Source organism: Cervus elaphus, unplaced genomic scaffold (genome assembly GCF_910594005.1).
Source record: "Cervus elaphus unplaced genomic scaffold, mCerEla1.1, whole genome shotgun sequence".
NCBI lineage: Eukaryota > Metazoa > Chordata > Mammalia > Artiodactyla > Cervidae > Cervus > Cervus elaphus.
Genome location: NW_025316711.1, coordinates 215,170 through 241,433, shown reverse-complemented (window position 1 = coordinate 241,433; position 26,264 = coordinate 215,170). Strand labels below are relative to the sequence as shown.

Here is a 26,264-nt window from a genome sequence, read left to right as displayed (position 1 = left end):
TTAGAGAATGTGAGAAAAAAGCCACAATTCCACCACTTGAAAACCAACATTGGGGACATCTGGTGTAATTTCATGTTAACACACAAATATTTCTGACTGCCTGGTTTGGATCCCTGCCCTATACACCTGCAGGCTGCGTGGCCTGAGGCTGATGGTTCTGTCTCTGTTCTTCAGCTTCCTCGCCAGAAGATGAAGTGAAGTGAGAGTTGCTCAGTCATGTCTGACTCTGCGACCCCATGGACTATACAGTTCATGGAATTCTGTAGGCCAGAATATTGGAGTGGGTAGCCGTTCCCTTTTCCAAGGGGGTCTTCCCAACCCAGGGATTGAACCCAGGTCTCCCACACTGCAGGTAGATTTTCTATCAGCTGAGCCACCAGGGAAGCCCCAGAAGATGAGATGCTGTGTGTGTTCATCGCCAGACACTGCTGTAAGTTCAATGACTAACTGCAACCTGGTGAGGGGAGGACCAGTAATAACAATATACTCTTCAACCCAAGCCTGTCCTCGAATTCATCCTCCAGAAAGGACCCAGAAAGGGGGAAAAGCTGAACGCTTGAAGGTCAACAGTGACCACCCCATAGCCAACCTCAGGAGGGCTGTCAACTCCACTTGGTGGAAAATCACATCAGAGCCACATATTACATGTGAACTACACATTTCCCTGTATTGCTTATGGTTACAAAAATGGCTTTTCTTTTTAAGCGAAAAAGGCAGCACACTAAACCATATGCTTTGGGGACAATTTTGTACAAAGACATCCATCCCTGTGGCAGGATAAATGAAGGGATGTGGAAGTGTGAGTGACTACTTTCCTTACACTACTGAGTGCTCCTTTAACGTTATGACCATGTGTGGGTGCCATCAACCTGGGGGGAATCCAGGCTTCACTTACCAGCCATCCAGCATAAAAGTGTCCCCTTTAAGTCCCCTTTAAACTGTCCAATGGCACCTCACACACAGCGGCTCAGTTGCCTTCTCTCATCTCCACTCGGATCCAGTGCCCTTCCCCTACCCCATATCCATGTGGCTTCCCCAGGGCCATCGTGTGGTAGGACTATCTTGTGACAAGGTCCACTGTCCTTACAGTGGCTCAGGCGGAATCCTGGAACCATGCTTGGTCCCCTTGTGAATCTCTCAACACCCCACATTCAACTCCCCAGAAAATCTTGCTGGATCTTCCTGCAAAAACATGCCCAGAATCTGCCTGCTTCTTGTGGCCTAAAGGCTTTCACCCTCAACCCCAGTCCTCATCCTCTCACTCAAGGATGTCTCCTGCCTCTTCATAGTTTTCCTGCTTCCTCCAAACCACTCGCCCCAAATCATTTCGAACACATCAGCCCGACTAACCTTTTAAAGTAAGTTATATCCTGTCAATGACACCCTCCCCCCACTCCTGAAAACACCTTCTATGGCTCCCTAGTCCCCTCATCAGGAAGTCCTGCCCCCTCCCTTGCATTTTTCTGCCCTCAGCAGCCTCTGCCCTCCCCTCCAGCCGCACCTCCCCCTCCGCACTTTTGAATGAGCTCGCCCTGCTTGCTGGGCACCCTCCTTTACCTTGCTCCAGCCACCTGATTTAGGACAGTGGTCTCCACCAGTCCGTGCCTTCTCAGCATTACCTCCCACCTGGTCCCTTCAGAGGCCACCCAACGTCCTTAGCGCCTGTGTGGTCTCCACCTGCCCCAGGCATTGAAGGTCCAGACAGGCAGGATTTGGGCCTGAACTTGTTCACTGTTTCATCCCTGGTCCCTAGAACCATGCCTGGCCTGTGGCCAGCATACATGAGATACACGTGGACCTCTGAATGAATGGATGATGGGGTGGTGTAGTCAACTTGGACGGCTCATGTAGAGGAACTGCAGGGCCATGCCTGGCACTCGGCAGGCATCGAGGAAGGCTCCATGCGGCTGGCACTCACCTCCCAGGAGCCTGTAGGCCACACTGACGTTGGGGCAGAGGAACTGCACGGGCAGCAGGCAGAACTGGTGGAAGGTGCCAGGGGGCCTGTTCTCCCGGATGCGGAAGGACAGGCCTGACTCAGGGAAGCAGAGCTCCCGGGGCTTGAGGGCGCCGCAAGCTGGGAAGGAGGCATTGATGATGGAGAAGTACACTCGGGCACAGCCTGGCCACTGGCACTCGCCCTCACGTAGGGATGTGGGTGACAGGAAGACCCGCAGGTAGATGGTAAGCAGCAGGAAGCCGCCCTCTGCAGAGACAAGTCAGGCCCCGCCAGGGTGTCAGCCACACCTGCCCAGCTGGGATCTGAATGGGGAGAGGGCAGGAGCTCCGGGCTGGTGCAAAGCCTAGTCCTCACCAAGGCTAGCGGGGCTCTGCTGGGAACCCCGCCCTGCCCCCTACCTCCTGCTTGCCCCCTACGGCCCTGGACTTGGGATCTGGCAGCCTCAGGGCCCTATGGCTCTGCTCCCTCATCCTGGGGGGTGCCTCACAGGTCCATCTCTCTGATTATTCCAAATCTCAGTTCAAATACCCTTCCTCAGAGAGGTGCGCTGAACCCTGGGTCTAAGATGGAGTGCTTCCCCAAGGCAGGCTCTTGGCACCTCAGGTGACCTCCCTTCCCTCCCTCACCCACTACCCCAACCACTTTCTTTCTTTTCTCACTTTTAAAAACACTACAGGGGTGGAATTGGGTGGGAGGGGGGAGAGAGGTTCAAGAGGGAGGGGACATATGTATACCTATGGCTGATTCATTGTGATGTATGGCAGAAGCCAACACAATACTGTAATTATCCCTCAATTAAAAATAAATAAAACACTTATTCTATTCTATTTTTGCCAGTGTTGCTGCTTGTGGGATCTTAGTTCCCTGACCAGGGACTGAACCCAAGACCTCAACAATGAAAGCTCAGAGTCCTAACCACGGGACCCCCAGGGAATTCCATGCCACCCCTGCAGAGACACAGACTTCCCCAGCACCTAGAGAGGGGATTTCTGGCAAATTCCATCATGGAGGCACCATAGCAACCCCCGTCCAACCCATCTGGATCTCAGCTGGGGCGGGGGCTCTTCCTGGGCCTTCTATCTTAGCTCTAGGTAAGTGTCCCCCCGCTACATCTACTCCTCCCATATTCATCAGTTCTCTGCTTCTTACTAGCCTGTCCTCTGTTGCTCCAGTCCCCTGCTGTGGTTAATAATTCTCCGTATAAACTTTCTCTGTTCTAATTACTGTGATTTCTCTCCTGACTAGAGCTGGCAGGTGCATGAGGCTGCTCTCCAATCACGAACAGAACAGGCCTCCTATGAAACTCAGACCCTTGGCAAATTTCACTCTGGCAGTACTGTTCACAGCAGAGTGTCTGCCTCTCAGCACTCACAGGAGCTCAGAGCTGGCGTGAGGGCCCAGGGAGGCCATGTCTATAGAGCAAGAGGTGGGGTTGTGATCACCATTTGGTGCCACAAGGCAGAACTCTGCTCCACAAACAACCTCCTCCCAGTACCAGGGTCACACATGGCCTTCACTCCAGCTTGGACCCCTGCTCTGAGAAGCCGTCCAGGCCTTCCTCCTGCTCCACTTTCCTCCCCGGCACCAGGCCCCAGTCCTCACCAGGTGCCAAGAGCAGCCTGCTGCTGATGGTAAGGTGGGCTTTCTGTGCAAACAGCTGCTTCTCCACCAAGTTCCAGATCATCCACTAAATCAAGATCTTGGGATGTCTCTAGCCTTTCTTAACTCTTCTCTCACAACCCCACATCTCTGTTAATCCAACTGGAAGACATTTGGAGCCAGCATGGAGAGAGCCCCTCAAGTCCTCCACATAAGTTCTCCAAAATCCCAACAGCCTCAGGAGGCCTGAGGGTCATCAGTGGTCCTCAAGCTCATCCTGGCTCCCTCACGGGCTGGACAAAGAGGACAGGCCAGCCCCATCTCACTTGCTCCACTCTTACACAGCAGGAGTCGTAGGAGCTGTGTGATGGGCTCTAAGGAAGGACCAGGTGAGGGCAGGGCGGGGTGGGTAATGAGGCATGTGGGGGTGGGGTCAGGGCCGCCCCCTTACTGCGGATGTTGAGCTTCTCCCAGGAGCTGTGGTCCAGGCTCTGGTTAAGGTAGAGAAGCCCCGTGTCCTCCTGGATGCGGACCCAGTCATTCTCGTGCAGCCGCGTGTGGTAGGCGCTGTAGAGGTGCTAGCCCAGGCGGAAGCTGGGCATCTCCTCTGGCACGTCCTGCAGGGCATGGACATAGAGCAGGGGCGTGCCGGCCGGCTGGTCCACGTATAGCTTCTCCCAGTAAGCGTCCCTGGAGAAGTAGAGTCCCAGCGGGGCTGTGGGAGGCAGGGAAACACGTGAGGGAAGGAGGGACTGAGGGACGACCACGGTGCAGAGCCCAGCAGCCCTCCCAGGCAGATCACCTTTCCCAGCGGCCTAACTTCACATTTTAGTAATAGCTTCCTTGTGGGCCAAAAAAGAAAACTTAGGTCTTTCTCATCTGTATTCCTAAGAACATCAACACACAGTTATCTGTATAGCTAAGCACTAGCTGCAAATACACTGCTTTAAAACAGAAAAAGGAGGAAGTGAGGAAGCATAAACAGTTGCAATATCATCCTCGATTACCTGAGATAGATAAGCACGTAAACCACTCGGCTTTCACCCAAGCTTCTGAGCAAATCACCTGGAGCCAGAGTTTTGAAGTGTACAAGACGCTGCCAGACAAGCAGAGCAGGCAGGGGTCCCCAAAGATGAACTAGAGCACTTTATAAGTAACAACATTCGTGCATGCTAAGTCACTTCAGTCGTGTCCAACTCTTTGTAACCCTATGCACTATAGCCCTCCAGTCTCCTCTGTCCTTGGAATCCTCCAGACAAGAATACTGGAGTGGGTTGCCATGCCCTCCTCTAAGAGATCTTACCGACTCAAGGATTGAACCTGCATCACTTACACCTCCTGCACTGGCAGGTGGGTTCTTTACCACTAGTTCCACCTGGGAAGCCCCTGTAAGTAACAAAATCTTCATCTAAAGTCAAACATGCTCCTACCATAGTACCGAAAAATTCCACTCCATTTATCTGAGAAAAATGAAAACATATGTCCGTCAAGTGACTTGTTCACAAATGCTGGGGTTATTCACAGAGCCAAGAACTGGGAAGAACCCAGATGTGTTCCAGCAGGTTATCAGATAACAAACCTCAGTCCATCACACCATGGAACCCTATGCAGTTAGGATGGGGCACAAACTATTGATACACACGACAGCCTGGACACATCTCATAGACATCCTGCTAAGTGGAAGAAGCAGCACAAAAGAATCACATGGCACCGTTCCAGACTGATTTTAGGTGACAGAAATCAAACTGGGTACCAGCTGGGGGTAGGGGAGGTAATAGACTGGAAAAGCAGGGGGCATATTCTGGGAAACATACATGTTTCATATCTTGATGGGGTGTGGGTCACACAGGGACATCCATTTGTCAACAACATACAGCCAAGATTTGTGCATTTCAACGTATGTAATTGTGGCCTAAATTTATCACTGAGAGGCTGTGGGTAGAGCTGTAAATGCCATGAGGAAGAGGGATGCTGACCATGGCCACGCTGGGTGAACCAATGGGGCACTCATCCTACTACTCTCTTGACTTGGTGTATGTTCAACATTTTGCATCATAAACAGTTATTTTTAAATAGTAAGAAATTTTAAAAAGATGGATAAATGGGCAGGTGATGCTTTAAAAAAAAACTGAAAACCTGCCAATATTCTCTACAAAGCATAAAAAATACTAACACACAAAGCAAACATGAGAAACATTGTACTTGTGTGTGAGCGATTTCTCTTTTCAATCAATTTGTTTCCACCTACATTCTGCTTCTCTTGCAGCCACCAAGATGAGTGGTTGGTCCACTCCACACCAGTGGAAGATACCCTGGGGCTGCCTGGGTCCTTGAAGACACACTTGTGTGTGGGAAACAATCAAGAGCCAACTAGAGTCAGGTGAGGAGAACTGGTGAAGACCTTTTGGATCCCAAAGTGGTGAAACAGAAGAAAACTGGAAGGTTGCCAGCACTGTGCCAGGCTTCCCAAGGATGACTTCAAAGGCAACCCGGCTGGGAATGCCAACTTGAAGTGTGCATTGATTGGGTCCCACCCACCCAGTGTGGGTGCTGCCCTGCCAAACAGGCTGGACCACGGAGCCAGCAGGAGAGGGAGGGAACAGGAAGAGAAACAGAGGGAGAGAGAGGGAAGGAGGGAAAAGACAAATGGGGCTAAGGACAAAGGTAAGTAAGGCAGAGAGGATGGAGGGGAGAGATGCTCTGGCCAGTAGTCAAAGGCTACTGCACACCCGGCACTAAAGACAGAGATGGAAGGAGGGGGCTGCAGGTACGGAGCTGACTTATTAGACCTTCGGAAAACTGCTCCCTAGGAGTGCTGTCCCTGGAGTGGGACCCAGAATCACTGGGTCTCTGCAGGTGAGGTACTGGGAAGGGCAGCTGAACTCCAAGGAGCTGGCCCTGTGCCCAAGTCAGGCTCTGCGTGTGGCCTTCCTGCCCTGCCACCTCTTGGGGGAAGGGATCCACCCAGAGCATCATGCTGCCTGCCATCCAAGGGGGTGGCAGCTCCAGGAGCCCTAGGAAGAAGTCACTCTGGGGAACTCTGGGGAGGGAGCACTGAGACCTGACTTCCCTTGCCGGGGGTCTCACTGGTAGAGACCACGACAGGAGCCACCCACACATGGCTGGATGCCACCCTCCTGTCCCACAGCCTCCCAACTGGCCACGAGGACATGGACTGCCTCTCAGATACACTCAGAGTGTTCATTTCTTCGGGATTTAGTAGCCAACCCTAGCAGGGATGGCTGGCAGCTCAGAGAACTGTGTCAGCCCCAAATGGCCTCAAGACTGGCCTTGATGCTTCTGTGAAAAGGCAGCCAATGGCACTAGCTCGGAGCAGGCCTTTTGCAAGCTGGGCAGAGTGACAGGCCACAGCTGACAGATCCTCCTGCACAGCTAGGATGCACTCCACTGGCTCACGCTTCCTGAGAAGTACACAGTTCGGGGTCCCAAAGAGGACCCTACAGCACTGCTCATACTGCTCTTGTGACAAAGGCAGGAGGGTCCCTGTGGTGTTTCCTCAGCCAACGAGAGGGAAGGGGCAGCTGCTCCCCACCTGTAGTGCACTGAAGCCCCACTGCACTGCCTGGCAGAGTAATAAACCTGGGTCTGCACTCCTCACAGAAATCAGAAGGGCTCCGAGCCCACGGTGGCCCCCTGTCCTGCCCCAGTAAGGCCGGGTCTGGGAAGGCAGATTCAAAGTGGGGGTCAACACCAGACACAGCCCTGCTGCCCCAAAACAAGTGCCTGATTCATAAGCAGCAGCCCAGCTTCCTTTCCCTCCAACACTCCATGAAGGTTGCAAGTCAAAGAGTCTAGGGGGAGCTCTGGGGTGGGCTGTGGGGGGCTGGGGAAGGAGCGCAGAAGCTGATGCTCACAGCCCTGCGGACAGCAAGAGGAGTGGCTTGCTTTTCCCTCCACTGCCACCTTCTCCAGAGGACCCGGCCCACCGCATTCACCCACCCCGCCTCTCAAAGGTGCAGAGTGGGGTGAGCACGGCCAGGTGGACTCACACAGCACGAGGCCAGGCCCCGTGGCACATGGTGACCCTGCATTTTCTTCGCAGCCCCAGATGGAGCTGCTGATGGGATCACTGCTTTGCAAACAGACACCTGGGCAGGACAGAAAGAAAGTTGTTTGTATGCTCGAGGGCACATGTGCAGCCAGCCAGGGGATTGGGATTTGGAGGGCTGTCTTTCCAGCAGCATAGCCCTCACCGGCCTGCTCAACCCCATGTCACATGGTCCAGAACCCACGGTTACTGTGCCCACCCTCCACCCCCACCCCAAGTCCTGGGCGGTGACCGCAAGTCAGGGACACTGGCCTGCAGTAGAAAGCAGCCCCGGAGGGTGCACCATCTTTCGGGAAGGTTGACTTTCTGGCCACAAAGAGAATGAGAGATTTCCCAGTGGCTTGACAGGGTGGTGACCTGGTGGCAGTCCAGGCTTGTGACACCATGCTGGATGGGAAGGGGGCTCTGTGCTGCCAGCCTCCTCCTCATCCTGGCAGAAAGGTGAGCGCCAACCACTAGCGATCTGAGATGCTGCCTTCAGGGCCCCAACCCCAGAGCTGCAGGAGACTCAGTTGGTGGGGAGGGGGGAAGCCCAGGGTGGGTGTGGGTGGGTCCCCCAGATGGCACACAGCCAAGGGCAGCCTGTGTCTGCCAGCCTGCCTGGCCACCAGCTCTCCTTGGTGTGCCAGAGCTCTCCGTGGAGAAGTGAGGTCTGCATTCTGGTCTCCGGAGTACTGTCAAGGATGGTGTGGGACGCCTGCACCCACATCAGCAGAATATCGCGACTTTTGCCTTCTTATTCTCTCAGGATATAATCCCTGTGGCCTCGGTCAGCTGTGCAAGAACTGGCAGCCCTGGGAGCCACCCATGGGGGGTAGGGCTTGCAGATCGGTCTTCTAAGCGGGGGCGAGATGCTCACTCCACCTACCAGGTAGTGAGGAGCAGATCCAGAATAGGGCTCCTCCCCTGGGGCCCCCTTGAGCACATGTACATTCAATGGTCCAGGGGCTGGGAGGTGCCTTGAGCTCCAGGGAGCCCCCACCTCCGAGCTGGTCCAGTCACCACCACACAGACTTCACGTGCAGGATGAGAGCACTGCCTGCTCTCATCTCCGAGCCAGGTCCTACAGGATCCATGTGGGGCCTGGTCTGTTGCTGCCAAAAGTGATTTGTGGGTTGGGCGATGATTGTGAGCAGAAACAGTCTTAAATGCACTTAAAATGCTTCCCAGGTGGTCCCTACTCAGGGCATGGCCGCCTTAATGCTCCTCCTTGTCACAGACACGTTTAGATGGAAAAACACATGGTCCAAGGTAGGGAACGAGGGTGTGGGTGCAGGGCTGGCCTCAGGGGGGTGTAGCCTGGGGAGACCACAGTTCCCCATACTTGGTTTAATGCTCTCCTGTCATTGTCCTAAAATAATTCATAATTCTAGAACAATCTGCATTCTATGGTGGGCCCTACAGATGATGGGGCCAACCCCAGAGGGTGAAGGAGAAGAGCCCGGAAAGGGCCATCAGAGGTGTCCAGTTTCCTGGGTCTGTGCAGCCTCTGTAACGTTCTAGCCTCCTCTGGGCCTCACTTTCTCTGACTGTGAACAAGAGAAGGGCAGGCTGGGGAGAGGAGGAGCTGGTATAGGCCTCACCTTTGCACAGGTACACGCGGTATGAAGTTCACACTTCCGATTTATAATCACTGGGCAAACCTCTTCACTGCCCCATTAAATAGGTAAGAACACGGAGGCTGGGAGGTGAGAAGACTTCCCATGGTCAAACAGCTGGAGGGTGGGCATCTTGGGGTTTGGACGATGACTAACAAAGCGGCGATGGGACTCAGGAGCAAGGCAGATGCTGGCCCCACCAGGAAGCCCCAGGCCTTGCCAGCTGACCACCCCTCCCTGCTGGCACCGTTTTGCCAGGAAGGGCTTTTTGACCAACCTCTGATGAGAGTCTCCCCTGGAACTTGGGGCAGGTCGACACAGCAGGACTTGTAAAACCTGCCCCACCCACACCTTCCACCCCGAATGCTGCTGGGTGACAGGGTCCTCCCCCAACACCTAGTCCCACGTTTCTGCCTCGACAGATGTTGCCAGCACCACGTGGGGTTCTGGCCCCTCAAGTTGCCCTGGCATCACACCAGAGGGTGAGGAGCTGGGCTTTGCTCTCACAGGAGTGGGGATGGGTCCCACACTGCTCATGACATACCTGCCAAAGGTCCTGGCTGCTGCTCGCATTTGCAGAGACCCCAGGCCCCCTTCATGGCATGTGTGTGTATATGCATGAATGTGTATGCACAGGTATGCAGCAGATGGAAACAGAGACAGGCATGTGGGCCCAAGGCCCCATATGCTCCCACCCTGCCCCACCCCTGCAGGAGAAGATGTGCAACTAACACTCAGTGGGGACAGCGGGCTGTCCTGTTCCAAGGAGGGCCTCCTCCAGCATCTTTACAAGCAGAGCCACCAGGCATGGATGGTCTCATTCGGCACACGCAGTCACCAGCCTTTTTGTATCCTGGAAAGGCAGACACCTGGCTGGATGTGTCATTTACTCACATTTGTATGCAGAGAGAAGCAGGCCCAAGTCTCTACTTCACTTTCACTCATTCAACTGTCCACAAGCTCAGCCCTGTGTGAACACTCACACATGAACACTGGTCATACTCGTACACATTCTCAGACCCACACAGAAGCTGTGAGTGCCCTCCTGTGCGGTGGAGAACCACGCAGGTGGACGAGGGTTTCTGGTTGTCATCCCTCACTTCTGCAGCACATTGTGGGGACATCCTGCATGCTCTGCCTCAGTCCATGCCAAATGCACGCAGCCCCTTGGCGCCAATGTAGCCCACGCCCTTGCCCCGCGATCACCTCCCATAGCCCCCAGATGCACCCATCACCAGCCTTTGTGCACCAGCCTCAGCTCCCCCGTGTACTGGAGGGTCACCTCCCGCTGGCCCCCGAGGCTGCAGACCAGTCCTGGCCCCTGCAACCCAGCCAACTTCTCAATATGCAGTGAGCTGTGACCCCACTCTGGGGAGGGAGCCCCTTCCCCAAGCTCCTGCCCTCTGCCTCAGGGTGGCCCACAGCTCTCTTACACTCATCACTGCCGATCAACTCTTATGTTAACCTCCTCTGGTCCAGTCGCTGTGTGGGTGTCTCTGGATTGGACCCAGACTGATACACACATCTCTCTTACACTTAGCATGTCACATGCACATTCTCTCACACTGTTGCAGACCCACCCCCACCTCCCCCATCTTCTTGCTCATTTAGTGAGACATACCGAGCCTACCCAGTCCTAACTGCAGGCTCACCTCACCAGTGCCCCCTGGTCAGCCCTGGCCATGAGAGGCCATGCACAACTCCCCTGAGGTTCCTTTGACCTCCTTGCTACCCTCGACTGAGGATGTGCTGCCAGTCTGACCATACCAACCCAGATCCAGGCAGGTGCTTCCTAACTGGGCACCCTTGACTAGAGTGAGTGGCAGTCACCGTGGTCATCCCACACAAGGCCCCAGACAACCAATGTCCTAGGACTGCAATGTAAAAGCCAGAATTTGGGGCTCTCAAGAAAAAAACACATGGCAAGATGGTCTGATCTAAGAACTGAGTGGGGTGACAATAGTGCCCACATGTGTGTGCAAGGCAGTACCTTCCCGCAGAATCCACTCACCGGGCAGCCCTGCTCCTGCCTGTGACGAGCACCAGATCCTGCAGATGACAGCTTTATTATGGCCCAGCACAATCTCCTTAACAGACGGTGGTTTCCTAATGCCATCACTTCTGCAGGAACAGGAAGCAGACCTCATGGACTCCTCCCCAGGGACTGCCCCTCTCCCTGAGGGCCAGCTGTCCCTGTGGAGGGTCCCCCTAGCCCCACCGCCCAGACAGCAACTTTTGGCACCATTATCCTCTCCTCGTCCACCCCATGCCCCTCCTCTCATATCCTGTTCACATTTTCTCTTTATTCTAGTTGAATATTTGACATGTACAAGCAGTATATTTTGCAGAACATTTATGTCAAAATAGTGTTCTGCAACAAACACTCATGAACCTGTGGCCAACTTAACTGGACGTTTAGCAACAGTGCTGCCCCTCCCACACGCCCCTTCCACCTCATACACTCACAGAAACATGAATCTGGGTCTTTGTTTCCCTTGCCCCTCTTTTTAAAACACTTTTACCTTATTCTTGAAAGGCACTTCTGCTGGGCAGAGAATTCTGTGTGTGTGAGTGTTCAGTCATGTCCAACTCTTTTGTGACCCCATGGACTGTAGCCTGCCAGGCTCCTCTGTCCATGGAATTTTCCAGGCAAGAATATCTGGAGGGAGTTGCCATTTTCTCCTCCAGGGGATTTTCCCGACCCAGGGATTGAATCTGCATCTCCTGCATTGGCAAGCAGACCCTTTATCAACTGTGCCAACTGGGAAGCCCACTTGGGAAGCCCTGAGACTTCTACAGGACAGTTATTCTGTCCTTCAAAAGCGTGATTCTGCTGTCCTGCTTCTGAGAGGTCTGTACTCAATTCTGATGATTCCCTTCTTGGTTCTCTCTTCTCTCTGGTTGCTTCAGGACCTCCTGTGTTTGGTGCTTTCCTATTTCATTCTGATGAGCCAGCCTGCTCACCCCCATGTGGGTTTCCTCCGTCTCAGCTTATCTTCTAGGTGTTCTCTCCAGAGCATCCTTAAGCAAATGGCAGCCAGTCCCACAGCTCGAATGGCTGCCTCTGGGCCAAGGAATGCCACGTTCACCAGCCCTGACCTCCACCCAAGTACCAGAGACATCCGTACCAACTCGCTCCATCCTCTCCCTCATCTCAGTTCAGCTTAGAGGACCACCTAGCCTCCCTGAGCCCACTCTTTTTTTTTTTTTTTTTTGGCTGTACTGGATCTTAGTTGTGGCATGCAAGATTTAAGTTCCTGGACCAGGACTGAAGCCAGGCCCCCTGCTTTGGGAGCACAGAGTCTTAGTCACTGGACCACCAGGGAAGTCCCTCCTTGAGACCACTCTTGACCCCATAGGCCACTTGCCCCAGAGCAGCCAGGGTCAGTCAGATCATGTCACAATCTGTCTGAAACAACAAACTAGTGAGTGAAACAACAAAGGAATCCAGGAAGGAACAAACTAATACATAAATGGTTTTAAGCACAGAGTGGCGGGGGGAAGGTGGGCGGGAGGTTAACAGCTGGGCACATTTGGAAAACAGTGAGACTTTGGGATAGGAGAGGGGGCAGGGTATCAGAGAGATGGGTGATATCACCTTGGTCAAGACCCCCTGGCTTGGTCTGACAGGCACAGGGAGCCACAGGTGGGTGGCCAGTGGCAGGATGAGTGCAATGGAGCCTCACGGATGCCCCTCCCCACCCCATGAGGCTCACGTGGGGCACACAGCACTCTCTAGTGCACGACCTGCCTGGGTGAGGCCAGAGTTGGCATTGAGCAAAGAAACCCTGAGGACACCTAAGAACAAAATCACTGACCACGGCTCAGGAAATGATGGCCTGGTAACTGAGGAACACTGCCAACTGGGAGACATTAGGCAGAATGACATACACATGCACACACACACATGTGCACTCTCAGGCAGGGTCACCCTGTAGGATGCTCCACACACCCCACGATCTCCATTTTTTGTCCCAGATGGAGGCTGGTTTTGCAAGGGATTGTAATGTAATTTTGGCTTTTTAGGAAAAAAGCACAGGTCAGGAGAACCAGTGCCTATGAGCGCAGAGAGGGCCCTGCAGGCCAGCCCCACTTTGGCCATAAATGGGGCTGATGGTATGCTCAGTACCTCCTGTGTGTGGCCATAAAACCATCACCACCATCACCACCATTACCCAACCACAATCACCACCCCCAGCTACACCATTACCACTACCATGATCACCACTCTCCCGACAAGCACCATCACCTTCACCCCCCTCACCTACACAGCATCACCACCACCATCACTAACTTCACCTGAACTCCAGCCCCCCACTATATTATCATCCCCACACCCTAACCACTACTGACACCATCACCACCCTCCCCACAACCATCACCTCACACCTTCACCCACCAGCTTCACCACTACTGCTGACCATGCCTACACCATCACCACCCACCATCACTCCACCCTCCAACCATCGCCACCATCATCACTCTGCTAGGCATCCAGAGGCTTCCAAATGAAGCAGCTTTGCCAGGTTTGACCCACATAAGATGTGGGAAGAAAGCTGGACTGGAAAGACCCACAAAGCCAGCCCGGGCCTGTCCTGTTCACTGCTGCATTCCCAGAACCTTGCCTGATGCCTGGCACAGAGCAGGCGAGAAGGGAAGGCCTGGGTGGCCCTTTGAGAGCCAGCCACCTCTGTTCACGGGTCCTGGGCTCAGCTTAGATGTCACAAGCCAGTGCCTCCTTGCAGGGAATATGACAGCTTGCCCCAGTCCTCATGCTGGGAACTGAAGCCTCTCTACAAAATCATCAAGAAAACTCTGGCCTGTGCAGGTGTACCCAAAGCTGAACAGCTAAGTGCATACATGGGTGGTGAATACAAGCCAGGGCTAGCTACTTTACTTGGTGCCCAGTGAGGACACTAATCACCATGAGAGCAGCCTCAATTCCAGTCTTAAATTCCCTCTTCCCAAATGCTGCCAGCAGCCCTCAGTGGACAGCCTGTGTGCCACTGTGGCCACAAGGCTGAGTGGCCTTCCTGGCCCGGACTGGGCACACAACAAAGGCCAGCTGGCACAAAGGCCTGGCACACAAGGAGGAGTGAGCAGCCACCCTGGCACACCCTGGATGCCTGGGGCTCTCCACGCTCCTGAGGATTCTGTCTAGTGCAGAGCCCAGGCACCTGCCTGCCTGTCTGGTCAGGGACTTCACACATAGCCCAGCTCTGCAGGCTTTCCCTCCATCATCCCTTCAGACTGAGCCTCATCGTGTGGTCCACGGTGGGCAGGGCAGGCGATCACATGCAGGGGTACTGTGTCTCCCCACACACCTGTCTGCGTGGGCCCTGCCTGGACAGGGTGGCTGGTGGCCTGGAGAGAGGAGGAGAAACCCGAGGACCAGGCCTTGCCTCAGAGGCACCACAGACCTGTACGTACAGGTACATTCCTCCACACGTGAAAAGCTCTGACTTGCCCACCTTACCCGAGCTCTTACTGTAGACCTCAGTCTCCCCGTCTGTTTCCCAATTCTGAGGAAGAGAATTCACTTCTTGCTCTCAGAATGGAACTGCAACCAGGCCTAGGTCTCCTGACAACCCCCTCCTCTGCCATGCCATCTACGTAGTCCTCTGCTGATGGGCAGGAAGGGGTCAGGGTGTGGCTGAAGTTTGGGGTAGTGAGGTGTGCAGACGAGATCTGCAGCCCAGCTGCATGGAGCCAGCAGCCCAAATTCCTCCCTTGTGCCCAGGCCCCAACCTTCTGTTCCCAGAGGCCTGAGGGCCAGGCTGCACCTAGCAGGCACCCGTGGCCACCACCCACATCCCCAACCACCCGGACCAGCTGCAACAGCTTCACTCAGATGATGGACACTCATGCCCAAATGTGATTTCCCAGCTGCCACTGAGTTACTCACCAGCCTCACTAGCAGTTCCTTCCAGCTTCTATGCAAAGGAAACTGCGAATTAGGTTACAATTAATTTCTTTACCCAGGGCAAAGCCTGACTGGAAAAAGACTGGCCACCCAAGTGGCCTGATGATGACTGTTCTGCAGGTCACCAGGCTCCCTTGGCTCTGGGGTTCCTGTGCTTTGTAACCCCAGCCAACGGCAGGTGTATCAGCCCCGGCCTGGTCAGGTCAGCCCTGGCGACTGGCCAGGACATCCCAGGCTTTGACTCTGCTGCTGCTGCCCAGCAACTGTCCCCCTCTCACCCAGCAGGGCATTATGACTCAGATCTCAACAAATGTGTCACCTCATTGGACCTCCTTGAACAGCCATGGTCCTGCCCCTTTCTGCCCCTCCCCCCAGCACCGGTCTCGCCCAGCCCAGGTTTACCATTAACCAGCAAGGGCTTCCCCGAAGGTTCATCAGGTAAAGAATCTGCCTGCGATGCAGGAGACACAGGTTCGATCCTTGGCTCGGGAAGATCCCCTGGAGGAGGAAATGGCAACCTACTCCAGTATTCTTGCCTGGAGAATCCCATGGACAGAGGAGTCTGATGGGCTACAGTCTATGGCGTTGCAAAGAGTTGGATTTAACTCAGCAAGAGTGAGACTTCTTTATTGGGTTGGCCAAAAAGGTCGTTTGAGTTTTTAATGCATGATATTACAGAAAAACCCAAACGAACTTTTTGGCAAGCCAATGCATTCTTCCCGAGAGGCTCTATTCCAAATGCTTCACGTGCATCACCCTACTAATGGACACGACAACTGCCAGAGGTAAGGACAACTTCTGGTTCCTGTCTTAGAGCAAGGAAACCAAGGCAGAGAGAGGCTACCTTGCCCAAGGCTGTACAGAGTGAGTGAGCCAGGACTTAAGGGTTCTACTCTTAGGTATACATGGCCACCAGGCTCCTCTGCTCGGTGACGGCTGTGCACACACATGTGGAAAAGCCAGGGCACCATGACCTGGGACTCCAGGCCACCCATCCACCTGCTTGCTGACCAGGTGGAAAATGCAACCTAAATAATCCTCCATAGTCTTCTTCAGTCTCCTCAAAAATGCAGGTGCCCTTAAAAGTCTCCTCGTGGAAATTTGCTCTTTCATATCTCAGTGAAACAGAGCAAAGGCCCAGGAAGGCATGAACAGGGGGGAGTTTGCTCGGCCAGCGCTGTCCAACAGGGACAGACATGGTCAAGGCTGCTGAGTGTGCAGGTACCTGGGGATGCTGGGGGCCTGATGTGCCCATGCCCCCTGGACACAGGACTGAGCCTTGAGGGGTCCTTTTCTTTGCTGCTGTTAGATCCTACTATTCGATACCTGGGTTGGGAAGATCCCCTGGAGGAGGAAATGGCAACCCACGCCAGTATTCTTGCCTGGAGAATCCCATGGACAGAGGAGCCTGGAGGGCTAGAGTCCATGTGGTTGCAAAGAGTAGGATACAACTGAGCATGTGTGCGTGCACACGTGCACATGCATGCACGTACACACACACATTTCACCTTCAGAAGTGAGTCTAGATACAAAGGAGAGATTTCAGTGTGACTCGTGAAAGCAGAGAGACAAGTGCAGAGCCAGGCCCAGGCCACGCTCCTTCTCTGTCTTCCTGCATGGCCCACTCAGTGCTCAGCCTCTCTGCGTCTGTTCCCAGCTGTGAACAGGGACAGGGACCCTCCCTGGAAGGGCTGCTGGGACCAAGCACCTACTGGTGGGAGCCAGAGCCACTTCTCCTCTTTTCTCCCTCTCTCTTTTTTTTTTTTTTTTGCAAAGAACTTGTGGTTTATTAAAGACAACTTGTCGTCAGCAGCATTTATTCAACGAACAAAACAAATGAAAAAATAAAAGCAGACTAACATTCTGACCCTTAGAGTGAGACTAACTGAATTCATTCAGCCCAGTGTCCAGAGTCCTAGGGGCAGCTTCCCAAGGAGGAAGCCTTGGAGTCTCGGGGTCTCTTGGCACCTCCCTTGAGAGTCTTGCCGGGGGGTGGGGGCGTGGAAATTGCCAAGGGTAATTCTTCCCTTTGGAGGAGTTCAGTCTAACCTGGGTATGGTCCCTGTGCTCTTTTGACCTTCATCACAAAGTCAAGGAGAGGACACTGGACCCAGGTCTGCCACTGAGGCAAATCAGATGCAGTGATGCAGGATGGTCCCAGGAAAGAGGAGGGCAGAGGGACAGGCGAGAGGGAATGCACTGGGGTCCTGGTCAGTGTCTGCTGGGTCACAGGCTGCGGCCCCAGCCTCGGGCTGTGAAGGGATCACGCAGGGGCTGACCACCAGCAGACGAGTTCTGGTACAAGGGTGACCCAGGCTGCTGGGAGGATGTGTGTTTCTGCCTCATACTGGTGTGGTGTCTTTACACACTAGTTCTCCCTTACACTCAGTTCTACCACAGAGCTCAGAGCTCCCCCAGCCAGGACCTTCTGGAAAACCAAGAAGGTCCCAGAAGGCAGGGAGAGAGGATGCTGACTGACTCTGGAAGGTCAGGAAGACCATGTCTCCAACCTGCTTCCTCCTTTCCAGCCTTACCCTTCATTTCCAAACCAAGCACTTGCCAACCCGCAATAAATAACCAGGAGTCCGAATAAAGAGCAAAAATCTTCCAGATACTGTGTGGGAAGAGGAAGAAAAAGGGAAGCATACAAAGTCCCAGAAGCATCCACAGGACAGCCTGGCAAGGAGCCGCCTCCTCCCTGACTCCTGAATGAGACCTCCTTGGGCCCACAAAGGCTTCCTGATAACCCCCTAGTCAAGATCTTCCCACCCTGAGCAGGTGGGAACACCTGGTGGAAATTTGATAAAGCAAAGTAAACTCAACAACAAAAGAAGGTCCACCCAATTGAAACAGGGGCAAAATAGTTGCTTCCCCAAAAAAGATACAAATGGCCGAGAAGGAAGTAAAAAGACTCTCAGCATCACTGATAATTAAGAAAAAGCAAATCAAAACCATAGGTGAGGACACTGCTTGTATCCAAGAAAATTGATACAATTTAAAAATATAAACAGAAACTAACATGTGTTGGTGAGGATGTGGTAAAACTAGAACTCTCACACACAGCTGGTAAAATTGTAAAATGTTTCAGTTGTTATCAGAAAATAGCTTGGCAGTTCCTCAGAAAAGAGCTTGGCAGTTCCTCAGAAAAGTTGAAATTATCACATGACCCAGCAATTCTACTCCAAAATAAACACCTAAGAGAACTGAAAACAGGGATTCAAACAGATACTCACACAAAAATATCCACAGCAGCATTATTCACAAAAGTCAAAAGATGTAAACAACCCAAATGTCCACCAAGAGATGAATGAATAAATAAATGTGATACATGTTGCATTGGCCCTAAAGTTCATAAACCCAAACAAACTTCCTGGCCAACCCAATACATGCAATGTAATATTACTCACCCTTAAAAAGGAATGAAATACCAATACATGCTACAACACGGATATACCTCCAACCAAGTAAAAGGAGCCTGATACAAATGAAAGGTCAATTTATTTTAAATATCCAAAATAGACAAGCCCATAGAGACAGGTGCAGAGTGGCAGTTACCAGGGGCTAGTGTGGGGGGACTAGGCGCACTGCCTAATGGGTATGGGGTTTTCTTTGGGGGGTTAACAATAATGTTCTGGAACTACACAGGGGTGATGAATATGCAATGCTGTGAATGTACTAAATCCCACTCAACTGTTCACTCTAATTTTGTTATGTGAATTTCATACCTCAAAAGAAGTGAATTTTAATTGTTTACCACCCTGTTCTTCCCCCCATCTCCGCAGGAGAGACCACCCTGGAAGAGGCAGGGGCACAAGTCCAGAGCAGACCCCAGGAGCCTGCACAGGTGCCCCAGTGTGCATCCCACCAAACCACCATGCTCTCCTCTGCACACTGGCTTCTCTTGCAGAGAAAAGGACCCTGTGATGGGATTCCAGCCTGTGGAAATGGGCAAAGAGCCCAGGGCCCTAGAAACCCGACTCCTCAGAGCTCTGGGCCCCTCTTGTGCACACAGTCAGGTGTGGAGTGGCTGCCAAGGGCAGGGGGCGGGGAGCAGGAGACAAATGAACAGTGTTGAGACGTTGAGACTGGGGGTTTCTGTCACCCCCAAGTTCATAGTCTTTCCTGCTCACATAGGTACAGGGGATAGGTGGCTGCAGAAGAAGATTCAAGAGGGTCCCAGCGGAAACTTCTCAAGGCTCTGTGGAGTCACATGTGTGATCTCCTGTAAAGATCCCCTGCAGGTGCCAATCTGATGAGGAGGCTCAACCCAGTGGCAAAGCATGTGCTCACAGCACAGAGTACACGGTCACCTTGCACCCATGTCATGGCCAAGAGGTGGCGGAATGGAGTGCTGATTCCATCCTTTCTCCTTCCCAGAAAGAAAAAAAAAGAGCATCAGATGCACCATGGGCAATGCTGGAAAGGCAGGATAGGGGAGGAGGGAAGGAGAAAGCACACTCTGAACCAGCCCCCCAGCTTCTGGGTCTTTCCCTGTTTCACCGTATCTGTGTCTTTGACTGTTTCAGGGGTAGAAAAACTTGAGAAAGAAACTCCATAAACTCTTTCCCTCCACTCGGACTCCCACCACCACGCTGTGCACCCCAGATCGCCCCCCACCCCCACACCTGTCTCACTCTCAGGTTCTGGCACACAGAACATATATCTTCCCAAGCATTTTCCAGGCTGTTAGTTAAAGCTTAGGAACTTATAGTTTTTCTTTTCCTTTTTTTTTTTTTTTTTGTTAATTAAAGCTTAGGAACTTACATGGTTTCTTTCCCCCTTTTGCTAAGACTAAGAACCACTGGAGTTTTCTGGCAATCCCATAGGCAGGAATGGGGGACTAGAACCAGTTCTGATGTCCATTATCTCACCAGAGAGGTTCTGACTGTTTCAGAAGCCAAATTGTTTCTTCAATCACAGGGCAGTCAGAGCTGGTAATCAGGGCACAGCTTGGAGCTCTGCCTCCCTCTCCCGGCCACCCTGCCCCTTAGATACTTCTCTGGAGCCCAGGGCCCTGTGGAACCCAGACAGTAGCTCCCAGGTCAGAAGAGTGAAGGCTTAAGATGGGGATAAAGTAAAGTCCCAGTACCTGAATCTGGGGGCAGTGGGCTGGGGCCCCCAGGACGTGGGTCTGCAGGGGCAGGGGTGTCTTCCCTGAGTGGGTCCCAGAACTGATCCCTGCCTGCCACAGAGGCCCCCAGTCCCACTAGGTATCCTTGATGTCATGGAGAGCCTGCATCGGCCGGACCAACAGGTGGGCACACACCTGTCCAGGTGCACAGGTGACCTTTCTACAGTGGTGCCTTGGCTGCTATACTCTGTGGAGCCGCTCACCAGGCAAAAGCAAACAGAGGTGTTTGCTCAGGGCTGGCCACCTGCTCTCCTTGAGGGCCCAGGTGGTGCCTGATCTGCCTTCCCCAAGCTCCTGCTGGCGTCATCACACCCACAACCACGCTTTCTAGGGGGTATCAGTTCTACCTCCCTGCTCTCTCTCGCCCCACCCTACCTTGCCCAGGGTCTTGCAGTGGACAGCTGATAGGGCCACTGGCTTTCAGGCTCCAGCCTCAGGGACAGGTGCCAGGGGCTCCCACAATTACCCAGCTGTGAGGCCAGAGCTTGATGGAAGCCCAGGTCTCGTCTGGTCCAGAGCTTGGGAAGGCGGATGGTGGGAGGATTGGGAGGTGAAGCCAGGCAGGAAGTGGGCCCCGTCCACAGGGGCTCCCAGGGCTTCAGCCCAAAGAGGACAATACCCTCAGGTCCTCTCAGGTATGGCGGAGCTCTGTCTTGGGAGCCACAGCCTCCCTTGAGCATGGGAACACGGGGGTCAGGGAGGGGGACCTGCGCTGCCAGTCCGCTGCTCTGGGGTAGGGAGGGAAAGCCGTGTGGGCTCTGGAGGCCTGAGTCTTCATACCCCTTCAAGCCCCTCTGAGACTACCCAGGTCATGGCCCTGGGTGATCTCTCTGAGTCACACCAACCCCCCAGTCTTCCAGGAGCTGAAGCATGCCCACCCATAAAGCATAGCACTCTGCCCTTGAAGACCCAGGGGAAGCAAGTGAGAAGGCAGGAGGGAGGGAGGGAGGGGGATGTCCTCCACCGCCTTCACACCCTGTGGCCCAAGCCCAGAAGGGCCCCTTTCCTGCCTGGCAGCCCACCATCCCTGCTTCCACCCGGCCCCACAGCCTGCCTTCTGCCATGCACTTCCATTTGATATCACACACACACATTTGAGATAAATGACAGCTTGGCGCTTCCTTTACTGCCCATTTCTCCTACATGGAGATAGCTCTGAGGTCAAAGTCACCTTCTGCATTCTCCCCGGGTGCACCCCTAGTCCTGGAGAAGCTGCCTGGGTGGCAGGTGGTCCCTCGGAGCGTGTATGTGGGCTGCTCACCAGTACTGTTATTGTTACTATTAAGTCACTCTCTCAGAAAAACAATTGCAGAAACCAGGAGGAAGAAGAGAAAGAAATGAAGAGGAGAAGATGAGGGACTGGAGCCTGAACACAACCCCCACAGGAGGAAGTGTCCTCCCCCACATCCACAGGAAGGGGGTGGGTCTCCAGAGTGGAGACTAGCCACTTCTTCAGGATAGAAGGAAGCAATACCGCTGTTGGGGGGCACTTCTCCAGCTCTGCCTCTTTCCTGGGGAGCCCAGTGGGCACTTTCTTCTCCCAGAATGTCCTGGAGTCCAGGTAAGGAGACACAGTCATACCCATGTGCCCTGAAGCCCAGCCCCTGCCCTCCCCCACTCCTCAGCACAGTGGCTTCTGTCAGGTTCTAGGTCCCCAGGCAGAGGCGGGTACAAGGGTCACACTCTCAGCCTACACCACTAGCACGCTCCCTCCCCTGGGGCCAGTTATGACAGGATCCCACCTGGAGGCAGTTCCTGGACCTGTAGGACTCCCAGACATCAGCTACAGTAGCAGTCCCATCTGAGAATCAGCCAGAGTCCTGCGGGCTCCTGACTCAGGTGTTGGGGAGCATGGCAGCACACTTCCGTCCCAGACCCAGGCCAGGCTGTCCCTCGGGCCCCTGGAGCACCCCACCAGAGGGTGACCAGTGGGTGAGCAGACTCAGGGCCACCTTCCCCACACCCATCCCCGGACTCCTCCTGAGCCCTGTTGCAGGTCCCCACCACCGCTGGCCCAGAGGAGGGGCTTGCTGAAAACCAGAGGACCAGGGCCACAGAGTCATGAAGTCCTCTTCACGGGCTCAGGTACACGGGCTGTGGGAGCCTCAGTTTTCTTACCTATGAAATGGGAATACAAGGCCACATCCCTCAGGGTTTCAGGAGGATACAGTGAGTAGCAGACAGGCGGTGCTGAGCACAGGATCAGCATGCTGTGGGCCCCCTGGGGTGGCTGTTGCTGGCATCACCTTATCCAGTTAAGACCAATAGGCAGAGGGCACCTCTTTTGGGTCACAGGGGGAGAAGCCCTCAGGCAAGGCAGCAGTTTCCTGCCCCCCCCCCACTTCCGCTTGGCACCCCATACTTCAGGTTAACAGATCCCATAATTTTTCATTTGTTTTCTCCTCCCCTGGCTAAAAGGCCATTAGCACCCCATTAGGTAAAAGAATCCCATTTTCTTCACACCACCAAGGAAACAGTGATTTACTTAGCCATCCTTAATGCAATTCTGCAGAATAAAGGCAATTTTGCAATGGTCTCAATAAACTTCCCCATTTGCTCTCTGCTTGCAGACCCTACTCTTAGGAGCCTACCAGCTGACCCAGCCCCTTGCTCCCTCAGAAGGCTGGACTCTGCTAGGGCCCAGGACAGTCAGTGTGGAGCGCAGGCAGCTCTCAGAGGCCAGAAGGGCTTAGGGGGACCCAGGTGAGCCTGATGAAGCACACCACCACTCGTCCCTGGCCAGAGAGGGAAGGGGCAGAAAGAGAAACAAAGAGGTCGGCAGAGCAGTCTTCCTGGCTGAGGGGCTGCGCTGGCACCTGCTGGTCCCAGCAAAAGTGGCACACCCAGGTCCAACTGCAGAGGGGCAGGGCCCACAGCCTGGAGAGCAGGCTGGAAGTCATGGCCAGTACTGGGAGTGAGAGGCCCCAGGGGCGTGCAGGCACAGGGGGCAGGTCTCTCCTTGTGGGCAGAGGTACTGAGCAAAACAGGAACCCAGAAGCCAGGCCAGGAAGATGGGAGGTGCGAGGCCTCATGAGGAAGAGCAGGGAGAAGGTGCTGGGTGAGCAGTCAGCCTGAGACATTCAGGGAGAGCCCTGGAAGCTGGGAATCAGTCTCTTCATCCATGCCACGGGGACATCTGTACCTGCACTGGAGCAGTAAAACGCCACACACTCTTCTGAGAACAACTTCTAGATGGGTCCAGGATGCCCCAGGTGGACAGGCTGTGCCCCCTGAGTGTGAATAGGGAGGAGCAGGTGTCCCTGTGTATACACGCAGGGGTCGCAATGTGTGGGAGTAGCAGGGAGGGGGGCTGGGTTTCCCAGATAAGGGTGTAGTGTGAGGGGCCGAGCATGGGTGTGAGTGTGTCCACAGGCCTCATGATCACATATCCTTGAGAAAGGGCAGTGGTGTCTCGGTGATCACCAAGAGTGAGCATGAGAGTGTGTGAGCATGGATTCAAGAGTGTGTGTGTGTGCCCATGTGTGCCCTCACACAGATACCAGAGTGTGGGTGAGGAGTACTGCCCTACTCTGGGAGTCTGTGTCTGGGATGGCGCCTTTTTCTGAAGGCGTGTGAATTCTTACACAATGAGAGTGTGTACACATGGAGAGGGGCACACACTAGGGGTCTGGTGATGTCCTATGACCTTGGTCTGAGCACCCCTGAGCCCTCTAGCCCATCCCTGCCAGCCCTGAGGCAGTGCTTTCCTTCCCCAACACTGGGGTCCAGGCCACTGCCGCTCCATCTGGTTGCCTCCCTACCCTGCCTCTCATCAGTCATCCAGCACAGAAGAGAGCTTCCGGTCTGGGGGAGGTAGGTCTAGGCCAGCAGGGAGGGCTTTCATCCCCTAGAGACCCAGCCCATACCCCAGGTAAGAGGCACGGCCACTGAAGGGCTGCATCCACAAGGGGCCGCCCTGAGGCCGGGCTACTCCCAGCCTGGGTGAGTCCCGGAGCAGTGGCCCTGGCTCACTTGCGGCAGTCTGGAGCGCCACACTGAGAGAGCTCCAGAACTGCCACTCTGAGTAGTGTGCCCGCAGGCCTCTCCAAACGCCCAGCTGTCTCCTCCTGAGTACCGCGGGGCCACCTCTCCACTCTCAGTGTCGTCAATCAGTTTCTTACTCATCCTGTTGGAAGAGTGGGTGGGGCAGGAGACCTGCTTTCCCTGGATTGGAGGGCCTTTCTCCCACCACCCAACTCCTTAAGTCCAGGCTGTGAAAAAGCCACTTGCATTCCTACCAAGTGTCACAGGTCCATGCTAGCAGCCCCGCTCCCAGTCCAGTCCTCCTAGCCTCAGCTGGACACCTTGGCTAAGCACAGGAGAGGCATGGGAAGTCCTCTTCTAGGTTCTGAGGCCACCAAGTCCACCCTGGCTTCGGCCTCTCACCTGACCACCCGCCCATTACTACAAAGTTGCAACGCAGAGTTACAAGAGATCTTCTGAAGGCCTTGTCTGTGTTTACTTCTGCGGAGTCTTCATCCTTCTTCTGTCTGTTTCCGCCTCACAGCACCCTGACCCCAGACTCCCAATGCTTCCCCCATTCTTCCCCGGGGCATGGGAAGGATTTCTCCCCTGCCTTTCCTGTGATGGGCTGGGGGCCCATCCTAGTGTAAGTATCTGACTCTTGAGTTTAGGATCCAGTCATACAAATGAAACCTTGGGCAGGCCTGTGAACCCACCGTCTGTGCAGGACCCAGGGCCAGAAGCAGGGAACCACTCACTGCCTCTTGTATTCCCAAAGGCTGAAGGGAAAGGTGGGGAAGGGTGGTGGGGGCTACTCTCAGAGGGAAATTTAGTACATACATATAAGTATTTAAGAAAAAGAAATCAGGGACAATTTGAGAGAAACTAAAATTCGTGGCCACGGGGGGCAGGGGGTAAGAAGCAGATTCCACAGCCTTGGGGTTCATTCATCTGTTGAGAGTTTTGGAGGTGGGGGCAGTGACCAGCCTCTGCAAAGCCACTTCGAATCCTCCCAGCACTGATGCTGACAACACACAGCCCTACTCCACTCCAGGATGGTAAAAGCGCTTGGTGCATGTTGGCCCCAAACCGTCAAACGGTGCCAAAGGCTGCACCTTCAGGTACCCCTGTGGGGCAGCAACAGGGGACTCTAAAGAAGTGGGTGGGACTGGAGCCAGGGCCGGTGGCGCTGGGCCAGCCTGAGCGGGCCCTCGAGGGCAGCCTCCCTAAAAACCACAGGCTTGGGGGATTTTTAAGAAGTAGGGTGGCAAAAACTCACAAGGAAAAGCAACCGTTTTAAAAAGATCAGATCCCCTCCGCTCTCACCTGAGAGAGGATATCAGAGCTGGAGGAGAAACGCACCGACGTGGAGTGTGACAAGGAAACCAAAATGGAGCAATCGTTTACAGAAACACAACTCCTCCTGCCCCAGTGGCAGGCTTTTTAGGGCTACCTTACCCGTCCTCCCCTACCTGCACCAAAACGCCAACAAGATCCGCTTGGTTCGCCCCGAGACGCTGCTGTGGCCCGAGGCGCAACCAGGCAGGCGAGCGTGGCTGCGACTCGGGCCCTGGGCACAGGCGCCTGGCCCGTGTCCGGCTCCGGCCGAGACCCACCCAGCCTGGGGCCCGAGGCGCGCTGCCCGCCACACCACCCCACTCCCAGTGGAGCCCAAGTGGCCAGTAACTGCCTGGCCCGCTGCCCGCCGTGAACAGAAAGGCATTTTCAAACGCGTCCACTCCACCGCACGGCTCCAACTTCACCCCGGCCGCTGCGGGCACCAGTCCTCGACAGAACTCACCTTCCCCGAGCAGGGGCAGCAGCAGAAGCAGCAACCTCAGCCCCACGGCGCTGGCCGTCGCCTTCGCCATCGCCGATGCACGCTGCGGCTGCGGCGAGAGGGACGCTTCCTTGGGCTGGGGGGCTCAGCAGCGGGGTGCGGCGCTCAGCACCGCCCGTCCTGGAGCGGAGGACGCAGTGAACACTGCGGGCACCGAGCGTCGGGCGCGGGCTCCAGGGCA

At 54.5% G+C, this 26,264-nt stretch overlaps 1 protein-coding gene across 1 annotated transcript in view; it reads right to left on the bottom strand.

The window, feature by feature from the left end:
• The window catches only part of LOC122691311 (proto-oncogene tyrosine-protein kinase receptor Ret-like), a 49,188-nt gene extending 22,946 nt beyond the window's left edge, over positions 1 to 26,242 (bottom strand). Inside the window, 3 exon segments of the mRNA XM_043897934.1 lie at positions 1,919 to 2,206; positions 4,011 to 4,274; positions 26,045 to 26,242. Of these exon segments, the coding sequence (XP_043753869.1) occupies positions 1,919 to 2,206; positions 4,011 to 4,274; positions 26,045 to 26,114 (622 nt within the window). The 5' untranslated portion in view covers positions 26,115 to 26,242.
• Positions 26,243 to 26,264: the final 22 nt, after the last annotated feature.